Source organism: Labeo rohita, chromosome 16 (genome assembly GCF_022985175.1).
Source record: "Labeo rohita strain BAU-BD-2019 chromosome 16, IGBB_LRoh.1.0, whole genome shotgun sequence".
In the NCBI taxonomy this organism is placed as follows: Eukaryota; Metazoa; Chordata; class Actinopteri; order Cypriniformes; family Cyprinidae; genus Labeo; species Labeo rohita.
In genome coordinates, this window is record NC_066884.1 from 19,710,869 (window position 1) to 19,730,177 (window position 19,309).

The 19,309-nt window shown below is 38.0% G+C and overlaps 2 protein-coding genes across 2 annotated transcripts in view; one reads left to right on the forward strand and one right to left on the reverse strand.

Annotated features, from left to right (window-relative positions):
* apoc1 (apolipoprotein C-I) overlaps window positions 1-19,309 on the reverse strand; it is an 82,069-nt gene that overhangs the window by 47,787 nt on the left and 14,973 nt on the right. The gene's annotated exons all lie outside the window — the stretch shown is intronic.
* Window positions 1,368-6,851, forward strand: LOC127178109 (meprin A subunit beta). The gene is made up of 16 exons (XM_051130776.1): window positions 1,368-1,453; window positions 1,616-1,683; window positions 1,803-1,821; window positions 1,958-1,990; window positions 2,122-2,153; window positions 2,248-2,320; window positions 2,407-2,527; window positions 2,646-2,824; window positions 3,036-3,254; window positions 3,496-3,651; window positions 3,794-4,018; window positions 4,127-4,567; window positions 4,683-4,853; window positions 4,966-5,074; window positions 5,256-5,336; window positions 5,871-6,851. The coding sequence occupies exons 2-16, from the start codon at window positions 1,621-1,623 to the stop codon at window positions 5,959-5,961; spliced, it is 2,013 nt and encodes a 670-aa protein (XP_050986733.1). The 5' UTR covers window positions 1,368-1,453; window positions 1,616-1,620; the 3' UTR covers window positions 5,962-6,851.

The following is a 19,309-nucleotide window of genomic DNA, read 5'->3' on the forward strand; positions in this document are numbered from 1 at the left end:
CTAACGGCCATAGTTAGCTAACAGTGCTTTTTGAAACACACACCAGGTCGAGAGCTGTCATTCCAACTTTGTGATGCTGTTTGCGAATGTTCATTGGAACTATGGTTTTGGGTAACACAAAATTGTCAAACTATGCTGATAATGACAGAACTTGCAACCCAAGTTGGCTAACGATGCTTTTAGGAAAACGCACCCCTGGGTAGTTGTATAATAAGTAGAATAAAAAAAACATGTGGCACTGGTAGTGGAATGAGGAAAGACAAGTTAAAGTTGAACTTTAGCTCGAGTGCATGTCGTGTCATGCACAAAATGACGCAAAAACCAGTGGAATGAAAAAACATGTTCTGTGTGAATGGCCCCTTAGGCTATATGGAAAAAATCTGTACTGCTATAACTTCCTTTTTCGTCATTATTTAAATTATAAACAGTGAAGTCACTGTAATAAAAACAATGAGGCAAACAGCAATTACTGAAAATATTAGAGGAGGGAATCTTCACGCACTTCACGATCCAATCCGAATCTGATTTTGGGAGTCACGTTACGATTCCAAAATGATTCTTGATCTACATTTTTCCCCCAAATAATTCTTCTGCTGTGCAAATACTTCTTTACAACCTTACATTTTAACCAAAATTGCAGTTTCTTTGCTTTTTGTTTATAGTTCAGATCTCTGTATGTCAGTACTGCCATCAAGGGTGTGAATCTTCACTGGTTTCACGATTCAATTCAATTACAATTTTCATTATCAACTTATCAACGTATCACTATGCATCACATTCTCGGTTTTTAATATTACTGTTGCTATATTTTCATATAAATTTTATATCAAATTTATTTTGTGCAAACTTTATTTATTTATTTTTATTCTATAAACAGGCTACTTTTTAAAACAATCACTTGTTTAAAATAAGTGTTCCTTAAGTATCTGAAAGTTTTTAGACAATAGTTATTGGTTTTTCTTTTTTCCTCAGCATTATTGCCGTTTGATTATTACTGATGAGATCATAGACAGTGGTAGCTTTAACAGACTGTGCTCACACTAATGCACAGATCTATTTCGATATATCTTTTATGTTTTGTCCTGCTTTAAAAACATAACTCACTGTGTGAACATCAATTTCGTATAAAAGTATAAGGAAGTGCATTTAACCGCAGTATATCTGTAGTCTATATATTATACAAAAATGTAAAATCGGTTTGGTAAATATGGGTTGTTTTTGCTAATAAAAATATTGTTAAAAATGTTAAAGCTAAATCTTAGACAAATTGCTTTCTCTGAGTACACGTGTTTCTCATTTTTTCCATATGGAACCTCAGTATAAGGAAGTAAATAACTACTATCTGCATATTTAAATGACTTGTCAGTCTTGAAGAAAATCTTGCTTGGTATTTACCTGCCTTGCTGGGTGATCAAGCAGTTTTGTAACTTCAGCCATTGATGACTGAAAACTGGTAAGGGTATGCATATAAACTGAACGGAGATATTAGTAGTATTTTGAAATGATTCAATTATTATTAAATTAAAATGATTAAAAATTGACTTAGAGTATACATTGCATTTTGCTTGCAAATTTTTAAATGCAAGTGATAACCATCAAATGTGATCATTTCCAGTGAAAATGCTTTCAAATGCTTTTCTTCTGCTGAGCTCGGTTTTGACTCTTTGTCTTGCATCACCTACAGTAAGTGCGGTAGTTGACAGGGTTTGTTATAGTACATTGTATGGGTGAAATACAGTTGTTGAATTTTAAATCTGTTTTTCCTAATGTCTGATTATTGTTTTCTTATCTTGTGTTCTCAGCCCCCGCCAGATATAGTTGGTAAGTACAGCACAGTCACGATATTCATTTGTTGTGAAGTTATTATAATAAGTTTCCAGTGTGCAGTGTGCACTAAAATTATGACATCTCTTTCTTTTTCTTTTTCTCTTTACAAATTTCCTCATTGGCACTACAGAGGAATGGAAGGACATTCCAGATATAAACAAAGGTAAAAAACAATATTTTATCTGAAGAACCTAAGTATGTCAACTTATATTTAATTTTGTTTATAAATCATTATTTTTACTCATGTTTTATTCAAGCATATCTATTGTGAACTGAACAGTCTTGTGGTTTTAGGTTTAAATCTCAGAGAAGGAGACATCATGATGGTGAGTTCTGTTTGTTGTTCATTTTATAAATACAATACTGGATAATTCAGTAGATCTTGTTCTGTCACAATACTTCAAACAATCTGCTTTAAAGCCTAATAAAAGGAGCGCCATTCTTGGGAATCGGTGGGATATTCCTGTCCCCTATGAGCTGCATGTGAATCTCAGTAAGAAAACAGAAATTTCTCACTTACAATTGTCAGATTTTACATTAGTATTTAAATTAACTTTCATATGTTTTCCATGGTTGTAGGTGTGAACTACAAAGGAGTCATTCTGAGAGCACTTGAGCAGTTCAGACTGAAAACATGTATTGACTTTAAGCCCAGAGCAGCAGAAGATATTCCTTACATCTCTGTGGAGAGTCGTGAAGGGTACAGTATGGTTTCAGTTAGTACTACAAAATATTAGTCATATATAGTAATATACACTACATAGTAATACATCACTGTAACTGTGTTATGTGAGTGTGCTCTCTCACTTGTTTTTCAGGTGTTGGTCATATATCGGTCGTACATTTCCTGGAGCTCAGACTCTTTCCATTGGAGATGGCTGTGGATTTAAAGCCATTGTTGAGCATGAGTTTCTCCATGCACTGGGATTTTGGCATGAGCAGTCAAGATATGACAGAGATGATTATGTTACCATCAACTTTACAAACATCATTACAGGTTGCCCTGTATTTATTATTATTATTTTGTTTTCAACTTTAATTGTCTTTTAGGAAAAAAGTGAAACAGTCTTTTAATTATCTAATGGTATATACAGACATATACAGCAGTGTCAATTTAACTAATCAGCACTTCAATAAGCCATGCCTTATGAAAAAAAAAAAAAAACACACACACACACATAAATAATTCCATATTTTTTTTTTTTTAGGATATGAGGGAAATTTCGAAAAATACAGTGAGAATGTGACCACCACTGGAGGCACCCCATATGACTACTTTTCTGTGATGCATTATGGTAAAAATTACTTCAGCAACGGTAATGGACCCACAATCATAACCAAGCGTCCTGAGTTCCAGGATGTGATTGGTCAACGCTTGGAAATGAGTGAATATGATGTGATTGAATTCAACAAACTCTATAAATGCAGTGAGTATTTCCCACATCATTTTTATTTGTGGCTTTTATGGTAAAATAGTTTTTTGTTTGTTTGTTTGTTTGTTTATATATATATATATATATATATATATATAAGATTGGATTTTGTTGGATTTTGTTACATTTCTTAGTAGGGAAGTTTGATATGAGGGAGACCAGGGAAAATGTGTTGGGAAGAGTAGCTGTAATGAATTGATTCTGCCTCAAACATGTTTGTCTGTTTGCATTACAGATTCATCCATCTCTTTCCTTGATCACTGTAGTTTTGATGATGAATCTCTGTGTCAGATGAGCGTCTGTTCTGCTGCTGATTATGGCTGGAAGAGAGTGACGTCAGTGAGTGGCATTAATGTGACTGACCACACATACTTGGACAAAGAACAAAATGGTGAGATCTGTTACAGTCATTCTGTTACATTCAGCCATAAACTATATTTTTATTGCCCCAAAAATGCCTCACTTTCAACCACAGTTGCAGTCACTGTACCATCTAGTTTGACACATCTATACACCTGTTTTAATGTCTGCAGAGACGTCTTTCTTCATGCACTTCAGCACTGAGGGCAGAAGCGAGGGGGACACAGCCAGACTGGAGAGCAAGACAATGACCCCTAAAAGAGACTGCAAAGTCCAGTGCCTGCAGTTCTACTACTATCACAGTGGTCATGAGTCTGACCAGCTCAACATCTGGATCCGAGAGTACCAGAATGAAGAAGACAACAGAGGAACTCTCACACTTATGGATCAGATCACAGGTCTGTCTCTGTCCTGGTTCAAATACTGTCCAGATTTAAATAATAATAAGACCAATATTTCAAGATGGTCCTCAAATATTCTATGTGACTGACATCACTTTCTTGCAGGACCCCCTGGTAATTACTGGAAGCTGCATCATGTGCCACTGAATGCAAATAAAACCTTCCAAGTTGTATTTGAAGCCCGTAAAGGAGCTGGAAATTCAAGTGGAGGATTTTCGTTGGATGATATCAATATTTCAGAGACTGAGTGTCCCCACACATGGCAGATAAGAGATTTTAAGAAGATTTTGGACAACACTGCCATTAACATTGACAGTCCATTGTATTACTCCAGTGATGGTTATCGCTTTCAGGCTGCTTTAAAGGTGCATGAGAATTACCTTTTAATATATGTCCGTCTGGTATCTGGTGCATATGACCACCAGTTGCAGTGGCCTTGTCCATGGAGACAAATAACCTTCCAGATGCTTGACCAGAATCCACACATACAGAAGCGCATGTCCTTTGAGCAAAGCATCACCACTGACCCTGCTTTGGCTTCTTCCAGTGAGATCTTTAATGCAATCTGATTATTTTTCAGACTATGTTTACTTATTTGAAAATCAAAGTGATAATCTGAGGCCTTTAAAGGTCTTTTAAAACCCATTTTGTGTTGCAACAGATGTCAGTTATTACTGGGACAATCCTCGAAAAGGTGGAAATCAAGTCTTCATCGGCAATGAGTCTGTGTTTGTGGGTGAATGGACCTATTCATATTATGTAATAAGAGATGATCTCACTAGAAGAGAGTTTATCAAGGGTGGTGACATCATATTTCTCTTCAGCATGCAAGGTAAGTTTTGTGAAGTAACCTCAGAGAACAAGATTATGGAAAAAATTATATGATATATTACAGTTGTGTCCCGCTTTTCGAACATTTATATAAATTATGTTTACCAATTCAGATATCTCAGGGCTTTTTCAGAATCACTCTCTACCCTGCCCTAAAGTGACAGTGAAGAACTTCAACATTACGTCTAATGCAAGTGCCCAACAGGAATCATGTGCTTCAAGGTGAGTATCCTTTTAGCCTCTCTTGTACGCTCATTCAAAATACACATGTTATATGTGTTAACATATGTTAATGTCTAAACCTTTTTTATACTACAAAATGGTGGTCAGAATGAGTTCAGAAAATCAGAAAATTTTGCATCTGATGATAAAAACCTAACAGTAATTTTTGTTTGTTTACTAGAGCTCTTCCTATACCTGAGACGACTTCTACAACAACTACTCCTGCTACAGGAACTACAACTACACCAGGACCCACTAAGGGGTAAGACATAGTCTCACAGTCCCATTTTTTCATAAGGTTAAGAACAGCTTCTTTATTGTATCACTGCACAATGTGACCAAGAAAATGTAAAAGGCTGTGCTATATTGTGAATATAGTCACTGTTAAAGAGCACTGTTACACACTAGAGTATATTTACATTTATTTACAGCTTCAGGTACCTTATTCATATGAATGTTTTTTCAGTTACAATCCCCATTTGCTTTATTTATTAATTGGTTTTACAACAACTGAAATGAGGTAAATTAGTGAAGGATTTTTGTCCTTTCAAGTGAAGGATTTTTGTGTTTTTCAAACGGCAATTTGAGTGGTTCATTAACAGGACTGCCTCAAAAGAGTCATTTGCGTCTCAGACAAACTAGACTGGTTGCACATGCACAATATATTTTTGATTCACTAAAAGAACTGGTTCCTGAGAGTCACTGTAGTAAAACGAATTACTACTTATTATCAATGATTTTTTTTTCTATTGCATTAATAATGTTTATATTCACATTTGTACTTCCTTTCCTTTAGTGAATGTGTGGACATATTTTGCAATTCTGGTGCCAAGACGGCTTCCTCTCTGATCATCTTGGTGGTTTGCTTTCTTTTGGTATTGAGTTAATCATGAGAAATCATCACTTCATCACTGCATCTATCTTCAGCTTTCTGGTACATGAGTATAATCATTAAATGTGTATTGTTAATGTTAATTAAAATGTACATCTTGGCATCAATCATAGTGATTCAAGTGTATTCAAGTGTGTTTTAATGTGAATGCAAGAGTAAAAAATGATTATAGGCCTGCAAAAGCAAGATTTTGGTGGCATCTAGTGGCACATGAGGAGCTTCTGCTGTAAACAAAAGGACACATACAATTATACATTTATTTTAGATGTCTAAAAGAAGTGAGGAAAGTTTTCTGATAACATCCATTATAATAACAAGCACCATTTTTGAGCAGCTCAAAAAGAGCTTATGTGGCTTATGATTTCTATCAAGCTGTGATTGGTTTAAAGTCACAACTGTGTTTCAATTCACTCTTTCAACTTTTTCCCTCTTTTACACAATTTGGTATTAGAATACAAAATTTGTACATCTCAGGAAGAAATAATATACTGATCTGTTGATGATGATTGAATGATGAGTTGATGGCCTTTTGTCGATGGGAATAATGTCTACACAGTGTATATTTCACATGTATGCAACAGCATTACCGAGGACTATTTAACAGCTGCCAAACCCAGACCTATTATGAATACCAGGATGGTTGACAAAACTGTGTTGGGGTTAATGGAGTGGGAATGTCAACATGAATTACCATATCATTGTAGTTGTAGTGTGTGTACTTCTCTGAATATTACAGCATTTCTTTACATTTATGGTTATAGGTATTGTTATAGTTGAAGTTCTTGGTGTGAATGGGCTTTTATATTGCTGTTACACAATATTAATAAATACAACCATGGAAATGCTGTCTGGGCTTGTACTTGAAATAAAACCAATCAAAAACTAGTCCAAAAGCAATTTATTAAAGCGAACCCTGGGTATTATGTAGGGTGATCACCTGGCAATAGATCTGTTGCGGAACAGTAGATGTCATTTTGCGGGACACGAGTGAGACAGACACTATTTATACTATGCAAAGTAGTATACCCGTTGTCATATGCGCTTATTTATGTTTCTGAGCACGCACATGTATGCGATAGAAAGCGCGTCCGTTTTGTGTGAGAGTGAAGAGAATCTACCTGCAAGAGAAGAGATTTGTGCTCGCGCATTTTGACAAGTAGGGGAATTTTTGATCATTTTGAATCATTTTGATGCGCCTGTGACGGATGTTAATAAGAGTGTGTACTCACGATCTAAGTTAATGTATTTCACTAATAACCCTTCCTTTAAATTTTCATACATAAATTTTACATTAGTATGTTCACTAAAACATTCTAATTTTGTTTTGTATCTTATTTTTGTCCATTTTGGAAAAGAGTTTTATATTCATGTTACGGCATGACGTCATTTCTGTTCAGCCCGCGCTGCGTCCTCAGAACGCGTTGAGCACGCTGAGGAGAGGTAAGCGGTTAGCGGTGCTTCTTCAATATGAGTTGTAAAAGTCATTGAAAGTTTTATTAAGTGCTTAATATGCAGAAATATTATTGTTAAGAGTGTTATAAATGTGCTAGAAAGTGTTCTATTAGTGGATGGATGAGATTTAATAGTTTTATTACCGAGTACAGTTGTTTGAGAATATGTATGTGCGTCAGCTGAACGTGGTGATTTTAATTAATTGATTAACTCGTGTTTAATCTGTCCAGGTGGAAAAAATCACAGAACGAAATAATTTCTCATTGTTGTACTCTCTCTCTACTCCATCCAGGTATAGTTTATTGTTCATTCGATTTACTATTCATGTTGTATCAATTTGTTTTCTATTCTAATTCATGATTGATCTAAACTGAGATGCAGAAGATCTATATGGTTGGATAAATGGTTGTAACAATTCATTTTGCACTGTTGTTTGTAGCATGGTTTCATGTATTTAATTTTTGATATGTTATTATTATAATGCTTGCTCAGAACGCGTTGAGCACGCTGAGGAGAGGTGGAAAAAATCACAGAACGAAATAATTTCTCATTGTTGTACTCTCTCTCTACTCCATCCAGCATCTGCATATTCCATATGAATAAACCCTCCATCAGCAACAGTTCCCATGGTCCGTCTCTTCATTCATAACACAACGCAGACCGTAACAGTGTCAGAGGAAGGCCGGTTACAGTGGTGCCGTGACCCGGATGAAGATCAGCTTGCCTTGGATCTTCGTCCGTGGATCAATGCCGTTTGGTCACCGGTGGATGCTGCATTTCAGTCAAGGTTTTGATGAACAGTAACACAAAGTAGTGCATTTTCAAAGAACTGGACACTTTACTACATAATTAGCACTACTATTATTATTTTTCAACCTTGAGTTTCCCCTAATAACTTTGCTTTGCTGGTGTTTAAAGGGTTATACTCAATATTTGATGATTTGATTGTTAATGAGGAGTGATGGCATATGGTTTCAATGCAGAGAACTTTAACATTGAAGGGGACATGTCAGACTCAAGCTTTGGGAGAGGGAGACCCCTCAGTGACCGTTCATTTACACCTTTTGCGGGGAGAGGTAATGTAGAACAGACACCTGAATTCTGTTCAACTCGAGTAACTGAACAAACACCTAGTCAGTTAAGGAGTAATCCGTTATCAGTCAGCCCAGACTTAAGTGATGCAGCATGGTATAACCTTATAACACATATTGCTCATGAAGTTGGACAGACTATACTTTCTGCTCAAAGCGGGGAAAGGTGTGGGGAAAGAGAAACCAGCAATGCGCAAACTCGAAGTTTAGGTGCTGGTCAGTCATTCTCAGAGGCACCCTCACTTAATTTGACAGGAGTTAAACTGGTTATGCAGTCTGAAGTAAGAGAGCCCCCTGTTTTCCGAGGAGATGGAACCGATAAGTTCAGTGTGCATGAGTGGGAGGATTTAGTGGACACTTACTTGCGGAAAAGGGGCATACCAATGTCTGAGCATTATCATGAAATCCTTTCAAGGCTGATGGGTAAAGCCAAAGACATTGTAAGAATAACCCTTCGCAGTAACACTTCCCTAAGACCCTCTGAGAACCCCAGAGTGATATTTGATATCCTGAAACAGCATTTCAGCGAGGTCAGATTTTCCTCAATGCCTTTAGCTGACTTCTACGGTACAATACCTGCTGTGGGAGAAAATCCGGTCGAGTACTGGGTCCGGTTAAATAAGGCCGTAGATGTTGCAGAGGAGGCTTTAAATAGGCTTGGGAGACAGATGGATAACCCATGCCAGGAGGCAGCCATGATGTTTGTCAAATACTGCCCAGATCCAACTCTGTCAGCTATTTTTCGGTTGAGAGCACCAGATAAGTGGACAGCGAGCGAAGTACAAGAGCATCTCGACAGATATCAGACTGAGCAGAAGGAACAGTTAGCGGTCAAATCAAAGCGTAATGTTGCTGTAAGGAACGCTACAGCTCATACCCAGTCTCCTATAGAGAGTGAGATCGCAGCTAGTGGTCTCCCTGTTGTGCCATCTGATAATGTCAATGCTAGTACCCCGTCTCCTCCTCAGAGTGATGATAATTGCATTAAGACGCTTATCGGTCTACTTGACCGTGCTCTTTTCCAGAATAGTCAAACGGAGATGAGGTGTCCTCAGCCAAGCCAACCGCCTACAAGAGCATGTAAGGTATGCCGTTCTCAAGAGCATTCAACTTTAGCACATTGCCGACGACAACGACTCTGCCTTGCCTGTTTCCAACCCGGCCACATAAAGAGGAATTGTGCGAATAGTCAACCCAGCACCGGCAATCAGTTTGCACAGCTGCCTCAAGGAACACCAACTTTAAAATAGTCGGCCCACACTTGGAGAGGGGACGTGTGGGTAGGGTGGAACAAACCCTCAAAAATGCAGACATTAAGCAAGTTTATGAAAATGCCTGTGTGCAAGCTCCAGCTGAAGTTAAAGTGATCGCACAGAATATGCAGACCCTTGAAGTGTTTGATGAGTTGTTTTATGCGCCAGTGTGTGTGAATGACAAATTTCAGATGATGGGAATGATGGACTCAGGATCTATGGCATGTACCTTCAGTGAAGCAGTAGAAAGTAGAATGCTCAATGAAGACGTGTTGCCAAAGCCCACACCATTAACACAAGAAATAATGTTAATAGGATGTGGAGGTAAAACAACTAAGCCAAAATGCATGTACGAAGTGGAGTTGAAAGTGTATGGTGAGAGATGCTTGGTGCCTGTTTTAGTTGTGCCAGGACAAAGGGACGATTTAATAATCGGTACCAATGTGATTAAGTTTCTCATGCACCAAATGAAGATCAGTGATGATTACTGGAGGATTCTATCTGATGGTGTTTCAGAGCCATCTTCCTCTTGCGAACAATTCTTGGATGTCATGGCAAATACTTGTCGTTGGAGAGGTGGAGATCTACCAGACAAGGTCGGAACAGTTAAGCTTCAGCAATCAATTACTCTAATGGCCAAACAAGAACACCTTGTCTGGGGAAGGCTACCGAGTGATACTGCCATGTCACCAGGGAGCACCGTAATCGTGGAGGCCACTTCTTCCAGAACCATGCCACGGGACATTCTCATAGGCCGTGTTGTTACACCTCTGTGGGGAGATCGTTGGGTTCCTTTTAAAGTTACCAACCTTTCAGACAAGCCGGTCACCCTCAAAAGGAACTGTAAGTTAGCTGTTGTGTTCCCGTGTCTTGCTGTGGAAGACTTCGAGCTGTTGCAGGGTTTCAGTCATGCTCAGCCGCCCACATCCGAAGAAATTGCCCGATCTGGAGGCACAGGTGATTTTAAACAGCGGTTGAAGGCGGTAAGCCTCAATGACATTGACATCGACTCATGTTCGGCCAGTGATACAGCAAAAGAAAAGCTTGTCCAGTTGCTTGAGAGCTACAATGATGTATTCTCCAAACATGCTTTGGATTGCGGGGAGGTCAGAGGTTTCGTCCATCGCATCCGCTTAACTGACAACCGTCCATTCCGACTTCCGTACCGTCGGGTACCACCCGCTCACTATCAAAAATTACGCCAAGTTCTCTCAGAAATGGAAGAGCAAGGAATAATCAGGAAATCAGTGAGTGAGTACGCTTCGCCTTTAGTTTTAGTATGGAAAAAAGACGGCAGCTTAAGGATCTGTACAGACTTCAGATGGCTGAACGCCAGAACCATTAAGGATGCGCACCCGCTCCCACATCAATCAGACTGTCTTGTTGCCTTGGGTGGAAATAGTCTGTTCAGTACAATGGATTTAACATCAGGCTTTTATAACATCCCCATGGCTGAAGAAGATAAAAAGTACACCGCGTTTGCAACTCCAGTAGGTCTCCATGAGTACAACAGGATGCCGCAAGGGTTGTGTAATAGCCCAGCATCTTTCATGCGTATGATGTTAAGTATCTTCGGGGACCTGAATTTTAGCAGTCTACTGTGTTACCTGGATGACCTACTGGTGTTCGCACCTGACGAAACCACAGCTCTGGAGCGGTTGGAAACAGTATTCCAACGATTGAGGAGCCACAATCTCAAGTTAAGTCCAAAAAAGTGCCATCTGATGCAAGCATCTGTTAAGTTTTTAGGCCACATCATTAATGGGAACGGTGTTTCTGTTGATCCTTCAAAGGTTGAAGTCATAGCCAAACTGTCAAAAGCTGGAAGAGGATGGGTGCACTCCATCTGTACGGAGGATTAAGTCAGTTTTGGGAATGATCCTCTACTACCAGCACTTTATCCCTAATTGCTCTTCCGTAGCCAAACCACTATTCTCCCTAACATCTGGGCAGAAAAGGAGGACAAAGGTCAAAAGTGAGGCTAAGGCAGGCACGTACAGAAAGTTGAAACCAACTGACTGGACTCCTGAGTGTGATGATGCTCTAACTAAATTGAAAATGAACTTGCTGCACAGTGTGGTTCTAGCGCATCCCGATTTTTCTCTTCCATTAATTTTGTCAATCGATGCTTCTCTGGAAGGACTTGGTGCTGTGCTATCGCAGATACCAGCAGGCGAGGAAAAAGCACGCCCCATTGCATTCGCAAGCAAGTCCTTAAGTAACTCTCAGAAAAGATATCCAGCACACAAGCTCGAGTTTTTAGCCTTAAAGTGGAGTGTGTGTGAAAAATTCAGTCATTGGCTAAAGGGCCACATATTCACCGTATGGACAGACAATAACCCACTCACTTATATACTAACGAAGGCTAAACTTGATGCTTGTGAACAGCGCTGGGTGTCTAAGCTTGCTGCTTATTCCTTTGATCTTAAGCATATTGCAGGAAGTAAGAACACTGTGGCTGATGCTTTGAGCCGTGATCCTTTCACAAAAAAAGTCAGTCACAGGCTTATCACAGAGCGATATGACAGTCTACTCACTGAGGCTGAAAGCATTGATAAGGATGGTGTTCAGGACACTTTTCGTTTACAAGTGAACAGTCTTCATCTATCGTCTCAGTCAAGCCCAGTGTCCTGTGATCACACAACAGTCAGAACTCTTTTGAACCTCCATAATCAGTGGGAGACAGTAACTGAGCTAAGAGCCATGCAGACAGTCCAGTCAATTCAGAATATAGCAACAACTGGACCTGACACAATTTCAGCAATCCCTTTTGAGGATATCCGACAGGACCAAGAATCAGATCCAGCAATCTCAAAACTAATACCCTATCTGAGTCAGAGGAAAAGACCATCAAGACGAGAGATGACTGGAATGGATGCCGGGGCTCTAGTTCTTCTTAAGCAATGGGATCGACTGAAGGTTCAAGATGGAGTAATCTATCGTGTCTCCAAAGATCCTTTAAGCAATCATAAGAGGTTCCAACTTGTGCTTCCTTCTAGCCTCAGGGCTAGAGCTTTAGCTGGTGTGCATGATCTTGCTGGACATCAGGGACAGTCAAGAACCCTCCAGCTAACTCGACAGCGCTTTTTCTGGCCTAGAATGGAGCGTGACATAAGGGAGTATGTCAAGTGTTGTCAGAGATGTATATTGGCCAAAACACCAGAGCCATCTGCTCGAGCCCCACTTGAGAACATTAGGACTTCAGCCCCCATGGAGTTAGTGTGTTTGGATTTTTGGAGTGCTGAAGACAGCAAGCAGCATTCTGTAGATGTATTAGTTGTGACGGATCACTTTACAAAGTTGGCCCATGCCTTCCCGTGTGTAAACCAGAAAGCAAAACAAATTGCGAAGAAGCTGTGGAATCATGTCTTCTGCATCTACGGTTTCCCAACACGCATACATACGGATCAAGGTACCAACTTTGAAAGTACACTCATTGCAGAGCTGCTCAAGCTGGCAGGAATTGAGAAGTCGCACACTACAGCATACCATCCGATGGGGAACGGTGGAACTGAACGGTTTAATCGGACCCTGGGCAGTATGCTTCGTTCTCTGCCTCTCAAGGAGAAACACAAGTGGCCTGAACAGATACAAACTCTGACATTTGCATATAATGCCACAGTACACGAGACCACTGGTTATGCCCCATTCCAGTTAATGTTCGGTCGCATTCCAAAGCTACCTGTCGATGTCATTTTTGGGCAGGTGTTGCATGACCCTGTGATTGTTGACCATGGCAGTTATGCGAAAACACTTATGTCTTACCTCCATGAAGCAGCTCGCATTGCCCAGAAACACACAGAGAAAGAACAGAAAAAGCAGGCTAAGAGTTATAATCGGAAGGTCAAGGGCACATGTTTGAACATTGGAGACAGAGTGCTCCTTGCAAACAAGAGTGAAAGAGGAAAGAAAAAGCTTGCTGATAAGTGGGATCCAACTATCTATACTGTAAAAGATCGGAACCTTCAAACAAACATATACAAACTGACTGACGAGGATGGGAAATCAAAAGTTGTGCATCGAAATTTGATTCTGGACATCAGCTTTCTACCAATTGAACCGCCTCCGGATGACAAGGACATCCAGTTTAATGCCGAGAATATGGAGACGGAGTCTTGTAGATCTGAGTTGTCTGGGTCATCGGAAGAGGGGAGTTCTGAAGATGGCACAAGGGCGTGGGTGCTCGATGGACAAGACGAATTTGAAAGTCAAGGACCTGTGGATGATGATGACGATTTGGAATCTGATCATTCAATCCAAAGTCGAAGAAGTGTCTGTGAACAAGATCTCAGTGAAAATGAGGCTGCTGGGGGTTATTCTAATGAGGTATCTGGCATAGAGACCGAATCTCCTGTTGATGACCCAAATTCACAAACACAAACTGTGAATGACCCTCATGCTAACAGTATTCCTGACACACAAGTACAAATTCCGACTGACACACAGGGTGTTAGGACCCGTGCAGGAAGAGTGGTCAAAAAAGTTAGTCGTTTGATTGAGTCCATGGCACACAGGCCATTTCACATTCAGAGAGTGGGGCCATCCTTAACAAAGAGATCAGGATCAATTCTTTCTTTATTTTAAGTATATACTCTATCTTTCCAATGTAAAACTGAGAAAGGGTATGTGCAATGTATGAATTTCATCAAGTGTAACAGACCAGATTATTGTATGTTGTACAAGGCAGCATACCATTCTGAGAATGTCCAAGACTTGATCAACCTTGGATTTTTCTTAACCTATCAAGAGGGTAACTTACAATGTTGAACTGCGCATGAGATTCGCTGGAAATCTGGTTCTGTTAGATCAATTTTTGTGTCATTTTGGTCAGGATATTAGTGAAATTCAGGAGGGGTGAATGTGACGGATGTTAATAAGAGTGTGTACTCACGATCTAAGTTAATGTATTTCACTAATAACCCTTCCTTTAAATTTTCATACATAAATTTTACATTAGTATGTTCACTAAAACATTCTAATTTTGTTTTGTATCTTATTTTTGTCCATTTTGGAAAAGAGTTTTATATTCATGTTACGGCATGACGTCATTTCTGTTCAGCCCGCGCTGCGTCCTCAGAACGCGTTGAGCACGCTGAGGAGAGGTAAGCGGTTAGCGGTGCTTCTTCAATATGAGTTGTAAAAGTCATTGAAAGTTTTATTAAGTGCTTAATATGCAGAAATATTATTGTTAAGAGTGTTATAAATGTGCTAGAAAGTGTTCTATTAGTGGATGGATGAGATTTAATAGTTTTATTACCGAGTACAGTTGTTTGAGAATATGTATGTGCGTCAGCTGAACGTGGTGATTTTAATTAATTGATTAACTCGTGTTTAATCTGTCCAGGTGGAAAAAATCACAGAACGAAATAATTTCTCATTGTTGTACTCTCTCTCTACTCCATCCAGGTATAGTTTATTGTTCATTCGATTTACTATTCATGTTGTATCAATTTGTTTTCTATTCTAATTCATGATTGATCTAAACTGAGATGCAGAAGATCTATATGGTTGGATAAATGGTTGTAACAATTCATTTTGCACTGTTGTTTGTAGCATGGTTTCATGTATTTAATTTTTGATATGTTATTATTATAATGCTTGCTCAGAACGCGTTGAGCACGCTGAGGAGAGGTGGAAAAAATCACAGAACGAAATAATTTCTCATTGTTGTACTCTCTCTCTACTCCATCCAGCATCTGCATATTCCATATGAATAAACCCTCCATCAGCAACAGTTCCCATGGTCCGTCTCTTCATTCATAACACAACGCAGACCGTAACAGTGTCAGAGGAAGGCCGGTTACACGCCCTTGCATTACAATTTGTCATTAACATAACGCCACAGAAAGTGCCTCAAACGAACTATTAAAATAAGAAGAAAGTTGTGTCTGAAAGCTGCATCGATTATGGATTTTTTTTTTTTTTTTTTTTTTTTTTTTGAATTGCACTGTAAAAAAAAAAAAAAAAAAAAAAAACGTAAAAAAAAAAAGGTGCAATGCATGGCAGCACAGGGTGCCATTAACGGGAATAACGATGATACACCATTAACTGAAGTAACGTGTTTACACAGCAATAAATGGTATACTGACTATACAATGGCAAAAAATGCTTACATTTTAATCTGAAATTTCATGTTTTATCTGTGTAATTAAGAAACACGCACAGACCGTTAAATTAAATTAATAAAACCCTTAAATAAAAAAAAAAAAACTCCCCTTAACTGGGGGACTGACCCTTATTTCATGAAACATGTTTTAACTGTAGATGTAAAAAAAAAAAAAAACATGGTTAATTAAACAGTTACTTAACTAACAAAAATTTGACTGTAGATACGGTGTAAACCCATTATTTAAGAAAACATGTTTTGACTGTAAACTTAAGGTTTAAATTGTTGTTTAACAGATTTTGACTGTAAATTGAAATAACTTGTGTCAGCCAATATTTAAAAAAAAAAAAAAAATTGAACTGAAATGGACCATAATTTTGAATTACGTGTGCAGCACTTTATTTTAAAATTCCCACCCCAAGTTTAAATGTTTCACTTGTAAAAATGATTTTAAATATAACATACATATTGTATCATGATTATGGCTGTTATTTTACATTAAGCTATGACAACAAAAATGAATTTATTACAGACAATATTAATTGGTCCCCCTGTATTTTCATGTAATGCAATAGTTTCTGTTGTAAATAACAATCTTAAATCTAAAAACATCAATACCAACATTTGTACATTGCTTAAAGTTATCACTAGGTTCTAACTCATAATAAAATATGAAATAATTTAAACATTTAAACTTATTCCATTAATAATAAAATAAGTAATAAATAAAAAAAACCTAGACATCTCAAAACATTATGCTTTAAATCTTTGTATAAAACACAACATCAACAAATCCAATTAATATCATCATTGCATTTCAAGTCTTCCACACACAAGGGTTTGGACAGACCAATGGGTACAACTCCAATTCATTCTGCATCTTGGTCCCTTTAAAAGAAAGCGAAAGATATATAGAGAGAGAGAGAGAGAGAGAGAGAGAGAGAGGGGTTACACATCTCAATTGTAAAAATTTCAAATTTAAGTAAAAGTGAGTATTTCTTCTACCCACTGTAAACCTAAAATTATGGCAACTATTTCTGCTGTGAATACTGACAATTTATTATTCATTCTTTTGCATGTAGTTATATTAAATTCAGGTATGTACACTCCAGCTCCAACATGGTTGTTTCCTGGATCTTTAGATCCATCAGTGAATACTGACAAATAATTAAAATATTTCCTCTTAACATACTCTAAAACCAAATATCCAATGTTATCTATATTATTTTCAATCCATTCTCTCTTTTGCTCTGTAAGTTGCAAGTCTACATCAGGAACTGGCAATATCCATGGAGGTACATTACCCCACACAATATTGGGTCCAAACTCTAACCTATTTAGCCCATATTTTTCTGCTACTAAATTAATACTCCAACCAAATCCTGTGCCTTTTCATTTTTGCGAATATTCGCCTTTGTCGCCTTTATTATGGTACTCTGAATATACTCTTAATCACGTGTCTAATATTTTTCCCTCTTTTCCATATAGCCCCATCATCTGCATAAAGTGAGGACCCTATACGCTAACATTGTCAAAGACATCATTTATCATAATGTTAAACAGAACAGGGCTAATAATTACCCTGCGGAACACCATTCACAATATTAAACTCATCTGATACAGCATCACCTACCTTAACTCTGAACGTTCGGTTAGTTAAAAAATTTAGGACCCAGTTATACATCCTCCCACCAATACCCATCTTATGAAGTTTAATCAATAATCCTTCTCTCCACATTGTATCATAAGCTTTCTCAATATCAAAATACACTATGGCCATAACTTCTTTTGTGCTAATTGCTTTTTCTGCCTCATTACTAACTTTCACTAACGCATCAATCGTAGATCTACCTTTGCGGAAACCATTTTGATATGTGCCAGTCATTTTCCTTTGCTCCAAATAATGTGCTGCCAGTCTGTGGACTGTCACATTTTCCTTCCGCAGAACCTGATTTTCCCAAGTACGACATGTTCCTGGATCAACATCTTTGTTGAACATCTTTCCAGTAACATATTAAAATCAGTTAAATAGCTGACAAAATGTAGGCTACATTTGGTGTCAATGTATGCGTTTTTATGGAAATGTACAGTTCTGATCCAAATGTGATTTGACTGTAAAATTCTACTGTTTTTTCTTTGCAAAAATACATTTTCCCAACTCTGAAAAAATATGATATATGAACCTTTTTTAAGGACATGTAAGGTTAATACATAATTACTTTTAATTAAAGCAAAATGCCATTTTTTTTCAGTAACACACATAATCAGTTAAACAACAGGTAAAATGTACATTTGGTGTCAATGTATGCATTTTTATGGAAATTCACAGTTCTGATCAAACTGTGATTAGACTGTAAAATTAATTTATAAATATATAAAATACATTTATTTTTTACAGTGTATTTCAAGTCTTGCTTTGGAGTGATCTTTGTTGGTCGACCAGTCCAAACTCTTTAGAGATGGTTATGTAACCTTTTCTCACCGGACTGCATTCCTAGCATGATTCACGTCCACAAACATGATCAGACTTTGATAGAATCCTGTTCTTAAATTAAAACAGGGCGTACACTGGCACCTGATAGTCATCCTATTGACTGATAACACATCTGCACAAATGGACTCTAATTTCACCTTAAAATTAACTGCTAATCCTAAAGATACACATACTTTGCAACTGGACCATTTTTCTCAATAAGTAAATGACAAACTATATATTTTCATCTCATTTGTTTGATTGGGTTATTTCTGTCAACTTTCAGGACTTGTGTGAAAATCTGATTAACTTTTTGGTCATATTTATGCAGAAAAATAGAAAATTCTAAAGGGTTCACAAACTTTTAGGCAGCACTGTATACCCCAGGGGTCAAAAGTTCTGTCGTTACCAATAGAGTTCAATGAAACTAACGGCCATAGTTAGCTAACGGTGCTTTTGGGAAACGCACACCAGGTCGAGAGCTGTCATTCCAACTTTGTGATGCCGTTTCCGAATGTTCGTTGGAACTATGGTTTCAGAAAAAACTAAATCGTCAAACTATGCTGATAATGACAGAACTTGCAACCCTGGCTAACGATGCTTTTAGGAAACGCACCCCTGGGTAGTTGTAGAATAAGTAGAATAAAAAACATGTGGCACTGGTAGTGGAATGGAAACACAAGGCCTCAAGATGTGTTTTTTTTTTAAAGTTGAACTTTAACTTGAGTGCCATGCCATGTCAAAATGCCGGAAAAACCAGTGAAATGAAAAAACATGTTCTGTGTAACAGCCCCTTAGTCTATATGGCATAAATCTGTACTGCTATAACTTGCTTATTCTTCATTGTTTAAATTATAAACAGTAAAGTCACTTTAATAAAAACAATGAGGCAATCAGCAATTACTGAAAATCTAGGAAAATAACAAAAAGTTTCACTAAAACTCCTTTCTGTACATTAATGTGCTGAC